This window comes from Wasmannia auropunctata, unplaced genomic scaffold (assembly GCF_000956235.1).
Source record: "Wasmannia auropunctata unplaced genomic scaffold, wasmannia.A_1.0 LD335163.1, whole genome shotgun sequence".
Classification (NCBI taxonomy): domain Eukaryota; kingdom Metazoa; phylum Arthropoda; class Insecta; order Hymenoptera; family Formicidae; genus Wasmannia; species Wasmannia auropunctata.
The window spans coordinates 455133-472186 of record NW_012027727.1 but is presented as its reverse complement, the minus strand read 5'-3'; the positions used below and the strand labels follow the sequence as shown (position 1 = coordinate 472186).

Genomic DNA, 17054 nt, shown 5'->3' with positions numbered 1-17054 from the left:
ATATATATATATATATATATGTATGTATATATATATTGAGAGTATCTGAATTTAAATACTCTTGATATTTCCGCGATAAGTCAATATAGTCATCTTTCAAACTTTTTTATACTTATTTTAAATACAAAAAACATAGATTATGTAATTACATTATCAAATGTAAATAAAAATTAATTCTAACTTAATTAATATTGAATTCGGTTATAATAACATTTCATGATAAAATCATGGAAAAATTATAGAACATTTTTAATGGATACAATCGACGAAAGTTTAGTGTTCCTAGGTTCAATTTTTGAAAAAGCCTTTTATTCGAATTGCTATTCTATTGAAATATAACAGATTGCACTTTTGCCTCGCCTGTGACAAAGTTCGTCGCGGAAATATAGAAAAAGTTTTCGACGCGCGGGGAAATTGTTGATGATAATCTGCAAAAAAATTTCCCGAGGGTTCTTTATTCTTGTCGCGAGACGCGATGATGGAGATTGAGTTCATCCGCTTCGAGACGGCTCTCCGTTCCGCGAATCCTGTATGTCTTTCGCAAAAAGATTCGATCTCTTGTGCGCGCGTGCGTGCGTGTGTGTATTCGAGCCGTGATTTAGACGGACGAATAAGAGAACGAGTAAGAGGGCGAAATTTTCTGCGAGTATTCCTCGAACGAGTTTCCCGACAAACTCGATCGCGCCGAGGAACAAGAAGACCCGTGCGTTACTGTGCACCGTTATCGGAGAGCGCGGATTATTGCGGACACGTTCGAGCACACCCGAGGTGTGATAAGTGCACCGCGTTTCCCTCTGTTTATAGTTCTTCGATTGGAAGAACATCCTCGTTTCGGTCAATACGAACGGATATACTTTCCTGTAGATTCGACACATTCGTTGAAGTGATAACCGCAACATTATCTAAAAGTAGTAAAATAAATAAATAACCACGAAGTGCTGCATCAATTAATCGTCATGTACTATGACGATCGAAAATTATTCAATTATGTTGAAGCCGTCCTTGTCTTAATTAAGACAAGTCTTGTTTAAACTTTTTAATATAACGCTTGTTTATCAACTATGAATAGAATTCTTCTTATGCATTATAAAGCGATATGTCAGAATCTTTAATTAGACAGCGCAGCTGCTATTTAAAGAGCCATTTAAATTTCTAGGTTTTATTTTTGTCGGTTAGCTGCAGATGATAAATGTGTTAGTTTCCAATTTTCCGACAACAAATATAGTTAACAAAATTTCCGGCTAATTGGAACTTCCGTCTGTCCCTTCCTAAAGTTTATCGCGTGTCTAAATGAGGTAGGTGGGATGTGAGAAGGGTATTGTGGAGCGACAGCGCAGCTCTCTGCGTGCGGGTCTGTCGAACATTGCCAGTGTGTAATTTTAATAATTGATATAACATGGTTAATTCTCTCAGGACAGTCATGACAATACGTTTTACATTTCGATATATCCTCTTTGCTGAACTTCCGTGTAACGACCTTTGAATATTCTTGCGCATACGACACACATACACGCAGAATTGTCGACTGTTATAGAGCACTGTTACACGTTTCGTCTATCCTTTACAACGTGATTCGCGGTTAGTGAAATTATATACAATTGCGAAAAACGTAATCCTTCGTTATTTTTAAATCATTATTTTTTTCGTTTGAATTGCCCCTCTCGTTTTATTTCTTTTTTTTTTCACGTTACTATCCTCATCGCGGTGTATGCTGTTGTATAGACGCAAACATTTTTCTGATTTTCCGCGGCTCGTTACTGTTTGGGCGCGCGAAAAACGACTCGCCGTCGGTATCTTGCTTCTCAAACGAATGAAGTGAAACCCGCAGCATCGAATGCAATTTATTTTCCGGGAGATAATGTCCGTATCAGACGTCTTTTTCCGCGCGAGGCCAGGAGGGTGTGCGACCGAGACAAAGTGACAAAGCAGCAGGACGCGAGAGGAGAGACGAGAGGAGGAGATGAAGAGAAAGAACGATAGACAGAGAATTGAATTTTCTACACACGCAGGCACAGAGGTTCTAAATAAACGGCATACTGAAAGCAGTTTGAAACGCGAAGCCCAGATTCTCATTTCGCTTCTTCAAAGAGCTGGTTTAAAAGCACTTTTTTTTCCTTAATGGCTAAAGAGCAACGTAGGTATATACACGATAGCTTGACTTTGAAGTTCACATCGGCATAGATATCGTAACCCCACAACTGGTATCTTCAAATGAGATTTCCATTGAGATTCATCCGTCCGAATGGAGACGCGACCTCTGATCCCCGGCGGTAGTATACGCCATACCTTTAATTTCCATCATTTTCTTATATGTTGTTTGTAAGGAATGCATTCGGAATATTTAAATATTAAATCGTATTGACAGCATATATAAACTCGGGGAAAAGATTTAGTTTCGCGACCGATTTTACAAAATACTCTCGTTTACACCTATATGTCACTTTGACAAATTCATATTTTTATCATTACAGTAATGTACCAAGCGCGTAGTATATACATAACGTATTATCGCGGAAGATACATTATACTACAATCGTTGAACAGACACATATTTTCTCGCAAATTACGCTACTTAGAGAGCACATTCACTAGGCCATCGATAAGAAATCTCGTTCTTTGATCCAACATATTTGGCGGCTTCTACTCTTTTGGTCCGGACTGCGAGCAGCCAGTTAAATTTATCGGTGACAGGAAAATGGATGAAGCGCCTCAAGAGAATTTTCCAATAAACGAAGAGAAAAATACGAGGAAATATGATTTAGTACGAAAATAGAAACTTGATCGGTTCGCGTATTCTCGATTATATATCTGTCTCTTAAATATCTGTAACATTATTTCTAGACATTCACACGAGTCATTCGGCAAATGACATGCGATATCATTCCAATGTGGATATCATGTTCTGTATATTTGGAATTCACATTTTATTAACATTATGGTATAATAAATGGATGTACACTGTACACATTACATCAGTATTATTTTTACTGGATGTATTACATTTCGAGCTTTAAAAAAGACGAATCTTTAAAAAATTTAAAGGGACCTACATTTTAAAATCGAAAATATAACTACTTACAATATTGCTTATATTATCAAGTTAGATGCGGTTTAACCGAGAAAATTTAACCGCATGCGGGACATACACGCGCATACATATGTCTATTTGGTTTTTCATAAAATATATGGATTTAGAACGATGTCGGATGTATCTCCGATTTATTCGCCAGGGTTTTGAAATTTTTGGCAAAAAGAGTCTGACGCATTAAAATCGTTGCCTCTGTTCGCCTTTCGAAATACCATGGATTGCACGTTGTTTTATGAAGCCGTGAAAACGTATAGTTCGGAAGACCATAGAGAAGGATATATGGGGATGCGCTGTATATTCATGCGACGCGATGTATCCTCGTGATTTTTTGTGTACGTAATGCGAGTACACGTGTACAACGGGGGCGAAGCCGGTAGTCGCGCGTGTATAACGTGGAATAATAAATGGAGAATCCCGAAGGGGATTTGTTTGACACGCCGCAAGGTACCGCACGGTCACCCCCGTAGTGCTATCCATAAATCATAATTCGCTCGACAAAGTATAAGGCTTGAACATCGTTACCGCGGACAGTGATGGAGTTTTTATAGTACTTTGCGCTACTTTTATTATCCGCATGGTATCGCAAGATTACTCAATGTCTTCCGCCATTCCTCTAATTGTCTTCGTAAGAAAGGAGGACAAAGTAAAAGCGATTGCGATCAAACGAAATGGCCAGGCATTGTCCCACCGCTTATGTATACATCTTTGTTCGATATATACCTGTCGTCGTGAAAACAAATTAAATATGCTCCAATACACGCACGTGTTCTCGCCGTGTTGACTTTAAAAGCAATATTGAGTAGCCTGTATATGTATATGTACTTATATAAATAAATTTGCGCGCTACCTGATATTTTTCATATAATAACGAAACGTCAGAAACGAAAATAACTGTTGCACGCTAGACGTACGAAAGATAAATACACTCGCATAAATAAAACTATGATAAAAATAAAATGTTATAAGTACCTGACCGTATGACTGCGCGGCTGAAAACCATATTGTAATTTATAAGCGTCAAATACTGGGCATAGGAAGAATTTTATCAGCGCGGATTTATATATACATATTATATATTATATTATATATACATATATAGCGGCTTAGTGATGAAAATGGATATATAACGTCATTGCACCGCAAAAATAGGACATTCGATTCGCGATTGGGTTCACTGTTGGGTCATATAGGACCGAATATATATACGATAGGTCGATTAACTCCACGTGCAAACTTTCGCAAAATGGAGATTACGTTCAATCACTAAAATATGTAACTGCCATCGAAAACTGAAAAGTTCTATCGGATGGAGGGATATCGAAGTATACATTGCCGATATGTAATTCCTCCGGGAACAAAGTTTCGTTATCGACATGCGTCCTCCGTGAGACGTGCCCTCCCCCTTCCCCTCCCCTTCCTGGAAAAGGAAAACAAACACAGAACGTGGAACGTGAAACGGGTTTCTCGCCGCTATACCCGAGATGATCTCATAAGTATGCATGAAGCATAACGAGTGTCGAACTGAGCCAATTACAGTCCATAATTACGGGATTGGTCATGCGGGGCTAGCCGTGTCTCATTAGCCCTGGTTCTTCCTCGCAACTAACTTGCCCGTCGGACGTCTAATTTGGAAAGTTGTTTAACCGAAAGCGCTTACCCATGCACCCAGATTGGGGACACACCGCCGCCGCCGCGCCGCGCGCTCGGTGTGGATACATACGCTGGCTATAGGGTTCAGGATGGAGATATCCCTCGGGAGACTGCGTCTGATATTCAACGCTGCACCGCGATCGGGGCTGTGTGTTTCGACTTGAGTTCATCGCGGGCAAACATTCATAACTTTGCGTACGCACGCTGCGCCCCTTTTCTTTCCTTTACTTTTTCTCTCACGATATCACGCTGCTCTCCGTCGTTCACCATCTCATTATTGGATAAATATTGGCCACTTATAAATATTTGCCGAATTTTGATAAAGTAACTAAGCGCTAAAGTTGCGTTAGGTAAAATAAATGAAGAATTTCGAGTGTTATTAGGCAGCCGTAATGAACAGTTGACAATAATTTATCTCGTACGCGGATGTTACCTGCTGTGTAAACTGCCTCTCAAACACATTGACATAAATCTTGGTTTAAAACGTCACACATCCTTTTCCGGTGTCATGTAATAATCATGATGTCCAATTCTGGCAAAAGATAACAGGTAAACGCGCGGGGGTTTTTACATTTGCAAAATAAAGTCTGATCAACAAAACAGAAAAAAAAACGGGAAAAAATAAAAAAAGACGCGCAGGACTCGTGAAACGTTTAACTAGTCGCGAATTTATCACGGAGGTCACGTCGGGCCGAACAATGGCCGCATCTATTTAACTTGCTTCTGTGCTTGCGCGGAAAATGGAAAGATAAGCGCGTAGGATTTATACGTCAGCGGCGTTTCAGCGATGACCGACGCGCACATGTGCGATCGTGATACCGCGACACGTCGTGCTGTCCGCCAAATTGACATGTTTCGTGATTGTACGTGTTTTTCCCACGATTTAGAATCAGAATGGATTCGATTTTTTTCCTCCCTCCCCTCCCTCCCTCCTCCATATTAAAATAAGGATTTCTCTCGTGCATATTGAAGCAATTGGTACGCGACATACGGGGACTCGTCGATTAGTTACCGCGGCGTCGGCGAATTGCGCTGCGGTAAATAGTGCTTGCAGGCCATTCGATGGCACATTGCGGTCCCCATATGCAAATCAAAATAGGTCCGGAACCGCTCCCGAACGTAATTTACGGCAGCGAAACGCCCGGCCATGCCATCCGCCGGACTCTGCTGCCAGAAAATGCATTACGACTTGAATACTCCGAACGCGTGTTTTTCGATGTCGCCCGTAATTCGTTAGCGGTTAAAGCAACATTAGAAAGCTATTACTGATGAAAACTGCAATTAGTTCGTAGAACGAATCGAGCCGCTCTGGAGAACGCGACCGGGCACTTTAATAGCACATTTTTTAAATCCGTTTTTAAATTGTTTTCCATTCGGTAATATTTTATCGGCATTTTATTCACCGAAATTAGGTATCTGTTTTCGACACGGATTTTAATTACGCGTATGTGTGTTCTTGTTTTATATATATATATAAATATATATATATATATTATTATTAAATACATAATACGCACTTTATTAAATGTCTTCATAATTTGACGTAATTTTTATCACTGCAAACTTATACAAATCGTGCTGTCTCTGCGGTTGTTAATTAAAATAAATGAAACTCTTTTGGCGAGTATCTGTCGATTGTCGGACAGTAGGAAATTCAGAGAATAGAAATCGATAATGATGAGGTAGGATATTACAATTTGTTACGTGCGATATGATATATTGATATACCTATATCATCTGCGCTGCCATACGACGACCTAGTTTATGAGAGATGCGTAAATAATATCGCTTGACTTTCATTCATATTGTCTAGATAAATTTTCAATTAATTTCATCACGCGCAGCGTGCGCGTCGCGTGTTCAAAGAGACACGTAAATAAGTAGATTAATATTATGATACGTGGGCTTTGCCGCGCGCGTACTTAATTTTACATATAAATGTCATTTATAAAGGTAAAAAAAAGTGAAAAAATTCCGGAAAAAAATAATGCGATGTGACAGGGCGCAATGGGAATTCGCTGGAATGTGATGAATTTGTATATGTGCCGTCCAATTCATTTTCTGCCGGGTAATAGGCGAACACTCGCGGGGATTACGCTTTATCGCTCGCGCGGCGCGGCGTAAAAAGGCGAAGCCTATTACCGAGGCCGCCTTAATGGCCGCGCTCTTAATATTCGCGCCAATTATTCCTTTCGATCGACTGCGGCGCGTCGAGCAGGTTCTCTGTTAGTTCGATTGTAGCAATATTGATTCTCGCGCCTGCCACAGGATCCGAGCCGGGCCGCCGCGGCGCGGGTCTCGATGGCGCAGCGTCATATCGCCACGTTTAAAACCGCCGGACGACGCGACGTTCCGATGAACTGACGGCAATATTTGTCGTGCACGCGAGAATGAAATATATTCGCGACACTGAGATTTATTTCTTCGAAGCGCAACTCTATCCCCGCGCGCGAATCGCTGATGGCTAAATGAACTGTAAATGGTTGCCTCACCGCTCTGCAGTTTGCCCTTATACCACATGTCATCTTTGTTGGGATATCGTTACGATATCAGCTTCAAATTGCTCCTTCGTCTACAAAATGCGCCACGTTGTGAGATGTTACGACGATAAACGCAAACCGTTATTTATGGCACTGCTGCGCTACGGTGTTATACATCGTATGATTATTTATAGCAAATGCAGCACCGCGATCTGATAAGAGTGCGACACACGATGCAAAACCATATATATAGACCATGATTTTTACGCCGGTCGATCTTGCATCGCTTAAAAACGTATAACGTCGACGTTATTGGCAGTGTTAGTATGTCACTATCACAGTATATAGATGTTTCATAAATTATGCCTGATCATGTTATATAGGTATGCCACGGTAATTCACACACGTTTTATCTCCCTTTCCTTGTAAATAAAAATTGAAATAACGTGCACGTATTCCGTAACGAGAGTATTTTTCAAGATAAACAAAGACGCCAAGTGCAGCCGTAAACTTTTTTCTTTTGCGTTCATCAAAGTAACGATATCAGAAAATTGCGTCAACTTTCAGAAGACTGAAAGAAAAATAATATTCGCCAGAGTATTAACTCAACTCTGTCACACAGATTATTACTAGCTCTTTTCCATGTTCAAAAATTTAATATATAAAAAAATTTTAATGTTTTATGTCTCATATATATATGCGACGTAAAACCTGTAAAATATCATGAAAAGTTAGAATTTTTAAATCAGTTTTTTTTTAAATTCAATTACAGTGCTGAAACAAACCGCCGTTGAGGGACGAATCGTTGAGAAAAATATCCAATTTCGACGAAATGTTAGTCTAGTATTTTTATCAAAAAAATGTAAACGGTCATCTGCATGTTGCATATATGTTTCATTGAGCAAAAATTGCGGATCAAGATGAAATATTGTGGAACGTAAGGACGATTATCATAATCAAGGCACGTGAATTCGGTTAATGGGACCATTTTGAAAAATGAAACGCGGACGGTTTAAGCAAATATCAAACGTACTGTGATTATACCTCGTTATATATTTACCCAGAAGCATTGAGATATGAACTGCAATTTCACGTCAATGTTGCAATGAATGCGCCTGCGGCGGCACACATGCACGCCGCGCCGGGCGCTGTCGACTGAGCGAAATTCGCGAAATATTTCAAGTTCGATTCCCATCAGCATCGCGATTAGCAAATTGCATTCTCGCTACTTATACGTCACGGTAATTCCCATGTGAATTAAATATAACAGATTTTAGAAATACGTATACACATAAACTTTTCTCGAAACTTTTCCAACGTTTTTCACAAATACAGTATAGGAATTTAGTGTTTCTTTACTTTTTGATAATAATGATCTCTCAAAATTGTGTACACCTCAAGTAAAGAGAAGAGAATAGATTTTTTCTTCGATAAGAAACGATTTCGTATCGATCTGATATCAACATTAATTTTGCACGTTTATTTCTTGTAATGGAATCGAACTGAGAATTTTAAGAGAATTAGATTCTTTATAACTTGTTTTACTTTGCCACGGTAATCGCAACGTCATCGAAAATACGTTTAATTAAAATAAAGCGCGATAATAACAGATTAAAACTGAAATTTATGATGCGCCATCACAGGTCGAATGTCGATCATTATGCACGTTACGAGAAGTCTGCAATGGAGATCGATTGATTCATTTGGCGGAAAATGAAATACCTACACTTTTTGAATCGTTCGATTGTTTGTTGGATTCGCGGCGCGTATCGATGATGGGTGTTAAATATAACACCGGTATACATGGAATTGACAAAAAGGTTTTCTAGTACCTGACGAGCAACTGGGACAATTGCTGGCATGAGTGGTTTGTGCAACGAACGTTAGGCTGTCGAAAATTATTGTCCACCCGGCAGCTTTAGTAACTTTTTTTCAAGTTTTTTAATTTTCGCTTTTTTTTGCTACTGCACGTCGTTTCCCGCTTATGATCGAAACGTGGAACGCTTCGCGGCTTGCGTCTTGCGAACGACCGCATTTCACATTCGTGCAATGCGCGTGACGATGATTTAACGGATAGTTAAATAGAATTAATTATAATTCCGTGAGAATTCCGCGGCAATTAACGGCCGCCAAAACGATATATCACGACTCGGTGCGCCGCACATTCTCTTTAACGTGAAATTCAAAGCTATTACTTGCGCCGCCCGGTGGAAAAGTTACGTTTCGTTTGTGTGCGGTACGCGTAATCCGTTAATTCTCTCCCCTCCGAAAACGCGCGTCTCCTTTAGCGGGACGGGGGGCGGGGACACCCCGAAAGTCGCCCACGGATCTACGTTTATACGCTTGTTCCTCCGTCGTTTAGCCGTTAAAAAGTATATGTGCAAAATTCTCTAACAAATAACGAATTTTACACTAATTACTCGTTTGAGGAGGATCTACGTTTCTACTTTCGTATCGAATATTTTTATTAAACCGATTAGAAGATTACGTCCGTAGCTACGCGGTCGCAGCAACAGGTAGACATTCCCTAAAAAAGAAATTTCTTGTAAAGTTTCCGATAAGGTAAGGCGACCCTTAAGCTTCTTATCCAACGAAACTTCTTTGTCGCGTGACATTATAAACCGCTGGAGATTCGTATCCACGTGATATATTATTCTCGTGTATCAGGAGAAGTTTCTTCTAACATTTATGAATTCTTCTTACATATATTTTATGAATAGTACCCATTATTGTGTAAACGTTATCAATAAACGTTATCAACGTTCTCGCGTTTCTCGCTTTACGGTACTGATTGTTTTATCTGCACAGGTCGCAACAATAATGCAAATTTTACCGATCGTTCTCTGCATTGATATAACGTTCTTTACACTGTAAATATGCGAAAGATGCGAAACAATGAGCCGTATCGAATAAAGGCAGGTGTTCTAAAGAATAATTAACGTGACGTATGCGATATCGACGAGCGGCGTATTGTATCGCAGCACACAGTATACAATTATTAAAAGCTCCAAACGACCAGCAACGAGTTTTGCAGTTGTAATGATGATTAACGCTTCGTGGAATTTTCAACATTGCTGAAATGCTGTTATAAGCCAGTTGGCTCGCCGGCCCGTGCAGCCGGGCGCACTAAAATAAATTTGATCGTACCGATTCAATTGCGTAATCTATTTAACACCTAAATTTCCGCAGCCTTTTCGTGCATATTCTGTTTATTGAATAAGATAACTAAAACTCACGGTCACATTATTAAAATAGAAATTCCATTTTTCGTGTAAAAGGGGCAATCGATAAAATACTTAACAAGTACAATGTGTAAATGGGGCAATCAATGAAATATTTAATAGGTATACAATTAATATCAAATATTTTATGCAAAAAAGTTTACTCTGCTATTAGAAATTATATAAATATACTTAATATTTTCAATTTAACATATCTTTTTGCTATTCATTCGATATGTTCTAAAAAGCCTGAGGCTACTGTAGCAATTATATCGCCACGTCTCTTCGAAAGACGCACATATCAGGACATATGCGACACATACTCAACACACATATACACGTTTGCGTCGCAAACACGCGTCGGACCTAACTTTTCGATTCAACATTTCGGTCGCTTTCACCGCTATTCTCTTTGTTTCAAGTTCATTTTTATCCTCAAATATAAATCATTTACTATTACAAGTCGTTATTCAATTTTAAATGTTGTCGTTATAATAAATTACTTAACTTATAAATTATTTAATCGCTATAAGGAATGCAATGCTACAATTATTCCGAATTTGCTGGCAATCAGAGGAATGTATATAAAAATAGTAACGCATCTACAGGTGTTTCACCGATCCGCAAAAATCTACATCGAAATGAGTTTCGCGTTTCTATTATTCTATTATTCTAAAGATTTTATTATTTGTTAGGCGTGACACGTGTTTGCGACGCAAATGCGTATATGTGTGTTGAGTATGTGTATGTCGCATATACCCTAATATGTGTGTTTATCGACACACGAATTGAAGAGATGTGGCGATACAATCGCCACACTACATATAAAATTATAAAAAGTTATATTTCAATTAATTATATCTTATATTTGTCTATGTATAGATATAAATAAAATACACAGCATTCTATATCATAAAAAAATAATTGCTATTAGGTTTAAAAAAGAATAAAAAATAACATAATTGATATTTGATGGAAAAGAAACACAATAACTACATGTATATAATGTATACATGTATACATATAATGTAACTACATGTATAAAATAATTCGAAATTGGTACATCTCATTCACAGCTAGTTCTCTCATACTTGTCATTCGATAATTTGTCTTATTCTCTGTCAATTGGGTCGGAGTCGATCCTATGGGATTCTCTCGTGATCATCGCCTTTAATGAATCCGATTTAGGACGCCGAGGGACGGATCAATTAGACGATGTCCAAAGAGATTCGAATGACCGCGGCTCTGAGATTCGGGACAGCCGCAAGGGTCAATTGCATAATCTGACATTGTAGCAGGCATGCTTGATCCGTCCGCCCACTCCGCGTTGCGACGTCATTCTTCGGGGAGGACACGAGGGCGACAGAATCCAATTTCGTTACACGCCGTAAACATTCTCCGTTTCGAGAAAATTATTCGCTTAAACTGGTCTTCACCGGTCTAATTGATCGCGAACGGATTGTTGAGAAGTTTAATTGCAGGTACGCTGTACCGAGACTTCCCGCGAGGGAACGCGCGGAATTGAATTTTGCAGAGTGCCCTAGGGTCAACTGTATTTTCCTGTACCTTTGGTACGCTCCGATCCTCCGTGATCTGGTCATAAAACGAAAAACGAGGGGTCGATGAAAGTGCCCGGGTGAACCTCTAATTCGGTAGAGAACCGCGATAATTACGGCAATTCGTCGCGAATAAACGTGCGCTGCATGCGACGCCAAACGACCGTGGTATCATTAGTGGCGCTTATCTTCGTAACAATGTGCACGTTTTCTTAGCACAGAGCACCGTGAAAGCGTTGCGTATTATTAATGCACGCCGCACATTAACTTTTCCGGTCGAATCGAAGATAATTTTCCGGATGGGCGAATAACGGAAGCGCGCCCATTTAAATTAGACGCCAGAGAGCCTCTGGGCTCTCGCGATCAACGTTTAGTTTAGGGACACTCATTTGTGAAATGTCAAACGACGTCGCAGAGCGAAATCGGCGTACTCGTAGCTGGCACAGTTTTTCCCCAACGTGTAAAGCTCGTGCATTATTCATTTGGCTGTCACAATTTTTTGTTACACGCGATAGTAATCGAGAATTGTTATTTTCGTTACAAGGACGTATCACATTTATCTCACTGTAATAATCATCTCGATTAAACTTACCCTCTATTCGCGGCAGTCGCGTAATATTTGCACGTCTCTTGCAGTTCCATGTTTAATATATAATTTTCGTAGTAGACACACGTGTGTCTGTACAGTTGAGTTTCGCAGACTACATGACAGTTGAATCTGCAGTATATTACTTCCCGTGTAAGGAGTCTGACTGTAATTGAGATTCCGGGATACAAGTCTCGATACAAGTCACGAATTGGCCTGCGAATAACGTTGGATAATTGTGGAGTGATCACGGAGATGTGTGTCTCCCTCTCTCTCGATGCATCGAGATACTGCGGACGAGGGAGTAACAACACAATGATGTGTACATCCCGTATATATCCGGAATAATAGCAATCGAATCCGATGCAAAACACGTCGGTTGAAATGTACGAGTAAAATAACAGTGTGATAGCTTTTATGATAATCTCTCTCATTTTGTAGCGACGCTGAAGTTAATTTCTCTATTAAGAGGTGTAAAACGTATCTTGGATTTGGCGAATGCGCGAGAAGTAATTGAAGTTACATTGTTTTAACGAGTATATATATACATACGTTATAACGCATCTACGTAACGCTTAGCGAAACATATGTGATGCTTATTACGATGAATGCATTTTTTATGTTTTAGAATAATTACGCGTTAACAAATTGCGAGTGAAGATTTTAATTGCAGGCGATACGCGGAATACGAGATGCGTATATTGCATTTATTTTCAATGAGTATAAAGATAAGCTGTACACGTGGCACTCGCGTAATTATTGAAATGCAGTATATATAATACGTAATCTATATCTCACGTTTACAGCTTTCAATGTATGAAAATAAAATTACCCTTGCGACTTTTTTTAAGTCCCGGTAATGGGAAATGTTCAATGTCGTATGGATTAACATATAAATAAAAGAATAATAATAAATTTTTCAAGCTATTGATTGTAGATGTGCTTTACAAAATAAACTCGTTTTATAATGTATAATAAAACTGCTGGACTAAATTGCAGAAAGTATACACTTTGCTTTTTGAACAATTAATATTTTAAATATTTTTTTCTTAAATAATTTCTCTTTCATTTCTCTAAACTTTTGTTTATTGTATATACGTGTATATGAATATTTTATATTCAATACATATTTTTATCCTCCTTTTAGAAAATTTTTTTTAGAAAAAATGTTTACTTTTCTTATTTAGTAAATTGTCTTTTCAAAGTAAATACTAAATAGTAATCATAAATATTAATCATAAATATTGTTTGAGATTCTAGCAGAGTAAGCGAAAGGGAAAATTTCCGTTACGCGGATCCTTCTCGAACGTTGCGACATCGCGATAAATACGTATCCATATAATGGACATTTATCTAATTCCCAACTACGATTAGCGAAAATCGATTTGAGAAATCACTTTAGAGCGTCCGACAACAATAATATCGGGCGAGAGGGACCGTTGCGAACCCCCACGTGATTCGGAAGATTTGCGGGCATTCGTTTTAGTTTAGTAAATCATTCATCAAACAAATATTAATTTTAAAAAATGCGTTTGAATATTTATTAATATATTTTTTAGTACGGATATTATTACTGAAATGTTTAAAATAATGACAATTATCGTGATTATAAAATTACATTATATTAAATTACATATAGATTGTATTACATATAAGTTTCAATTTATTTTACATGTTCTCTTCGCAGCTATTTGATAGCGGAAAGAAAATTGCGACTCATGTTCTTTGTTTTTTTCCTTTACAATTAGATCGAGGGAAGAGAATCGGGTGCGAAGCGTGATTATGCACCCCTGGATGAAGATCAACAAGTAGCATGGACTGGTGGGGGGCGATCACTGTTTGTACGTCGGTGAGGAAGGGGTCGGCGTCGTGGCCTGGCGCGGAGTAGAGTGAGGCCGAGCGAGTGGGGGTACCACTGGCACGGTACGGGCGGAGGGGGAGGATTCCAGGCGGACAGGCAAGCGAGCGAGCGCGAGGCGAGCAGGCAGGGCGAAGCGAGCGCGTCGCGTCCTCGTATCGTTCAGTCGGGTAGGCGCGTTTGTACGGCGTACGGCGTCGTTCCTCCGGTGACATCGCTGCCGTTCGCGGGACGTCTCGACACCGTGAACAGTTGTATACGCGAGCGCGTGTGTGACGTGTGCCTGGTTTTCCGTTTTCTCCGATATCTCGCGATACAACGAAGATAGAGCGAGAGAGGGAATCCGGAAGAAGTAAATAACAGAGGTGTGTTGTGGGGACACGATGAGAGGCGCGTGTGGAAATGATGTGTAGTGTGAAACCGCGTTGAAACACTTCAAGCACGCGGACCGAAGGAGCAGGTAGCTTCGACGCGCAAGAGGACAGTGCAGGCCAACGGCGCCACAAAGGTGAGGGATATACGTGGCGTGGTGTGATTCCGTCGAGGGACGCCAGACGCTGGACCGCCATTGGAGGTGGGGGTGGATTCGGGGACCGTTGACGAGATGCTGAGAAAATGCGTCGCGCGGTGGTCCGGGGCGAGGCCCCGGCCTCTCGTCGCACTGCCCACGTCGCCCGTCTTCGTCGCCTGCGTGCTGCTGCTCAGCGGAACTCTCGGTGAGTGGACCATATCTTTCTTCGAGGTTACGCGCGTTCTTCATGTAGCCCGTGTCGGTGTGTTTGAATCGGAGCTTATCGCGCATGCGCGAACGTGATCCGCGCGCGCGTGTTAGTGCACCGGCGATCGAGGGGGAAGGGAGATGGTTCTCACAGCGGGGCCGCCGGGGCCTCAAGCCGCGTTCTGGGACCTAAGCGAGCCACCATCGCCACGCCGCGCCGCGGCGTTGAAACGGAGAACGCACTGTGCTCCGTTCCTGTCGTTAGACCGTCCGAGGCGAAGGAAAAGGCGCAGCGTGTATTCTACAAGAAACTGGCGATGCCTAGGTGTATACACCTCGTCCGTGAGAAATGCGTGGCGGACGCCATGAATGCCGATCGAGGCGTGCTGATCTCGGTTTTCCTAGGGTTTCTGAAATAACAGAAATAATAAATATTGGAATTTCGATTATCCGATATATAAATAGATCCGAACACATTCTGAATCCTAAGAAAACGAAATAAGTATATACATCTAACGGGATTTCGGTACAAATTCAAGGTTTCTCTCCGCGGAGATTCAACGGTTATTGAACAGCCGCTGGAACGGAATTTTTTTTTTGCGATAACAGATTCGCAAATTATTTTCAAAAAAACAAATTTGTTTGTTCCAAATTGAAGCGAGTGCGTGCAGCCGCAGTTTTCACTACGGTTAACGCAAAGCGAAAGCTCGTGATTGAAATTCGTTTCGGTTTCCATGTCACGAAATGTCGGATAACGAAGAGTCGGATAATCGGGACTATGCAATATTTAACCTCGGCATATCTTTCGCGTTTCTTAAATTAACTCCATCAGGTCGTTATAATTAATTTTTTTGTACGGGTGGGAGATTATTGTCTTGCAGTGCTTCCTCGAGTAATACAAGTTTAAAATTCAGAGTCTCGTATTATCGTACGACCATCCGCCTAATTAATTTTTCTTCTTTCGCATCCGCTTTCGTTTCGCCGATGTCTCTTATCGTAATTAATATTTGGCGAATATTTCTAATATTTAAGTCTTTAATACGCGTGATCCGACAAATTAAATCAGTGTATTTGAACATTTCTCGAAAGCTCAAATGAAAATTCGACGAGTATAAGCTTGTTATTTGGCTCAGAGAAATTCCGTTATATCGAGCATCAATTATTGCGACTTATGTTTCCGCGCGACCACGGATGGTCGATCGCACGCTGCGAAACTTCCGCGTACGGTTAATAGTTGTTTGCAATGCTTACGTAATCGCACACGGTGCAGAATTAACGTTTAACCCAGATATTTTCCCAATTTACGATACACAGATTTTAATTAATTTCTAATAATAATAAATTATAAATTCATTAAACAGTAACTACAATAATTCGCGCGCGCGCGCGCCGATATGTGTGTGAATCGCGCTTTGCACTTTTTCTTTAACCGTGACACATGCGACTGGTATTGCAAACGACGTGCAACAAGGATAGAAGAGAATTGCTCGAAAAATCAAGTCGTACTATGGCACGAGCTGGCTGAAAAGTTTCAAAAAAAAGGGGGAAAAAAAGGATACACAGGAAAGTCGCCGTCAGGCGATTTGCACTCAAAGAAGATGCACTCGAGCGAATAACGTTGTTTCGGTTGCACGTGACACTAGAAATGTAGGTTCGCGAAAAACTTTCCTGTCACGATTCCGGGGGGGTACGATCGATGAACGTCAGACGACAGTTACTAATTTTGGCCCCACAATTCGGATCGTTAATCTATTTGTCTGTGAAGGACTGCCCTAAAGAAAACTGGAGTCATTATTCGTGTCGTTTCTCGATGAACCGTAAATAAAGTAATTCCGTGAATGCCCCGTGGGTCGCATGATTGTAAATCTTTTGTGACATTTACGTAATTGTCGGACTT

At 40.3% G+C, this 17054-nt stretch overlaps 1 protein-coding gene across 2 annotated transcripts in view; it reads left to right on the top strand.

The window, feature by feature from the left end:
* Positions 1–14540: 14540 nt before the first annotated feature.
* The window catches only part of LOC105457694 (DE-cadherin), a 126480-nt gene continuing 123966 nt past the window's right edge, over positions 14541–17054 (top strand). Inside the window, exon 1 of one of the 2 annotated variants that reach the window (XM_011702521.1) lies at positions 14541–15155. In XM_011702521.1, coding sequence (XP_011700823.1) covers positions 15044–15155 — 112 coding nt within the window. In that variant the 5' untranslated portion in view covers positions 14541–15043. Of the gene's footprint in view, positions 15156–15189; positions 15483–17054 lie in introns of those variants that run through there. The other variant, XM_011702520.1, reaches the window with a different exon arrangement.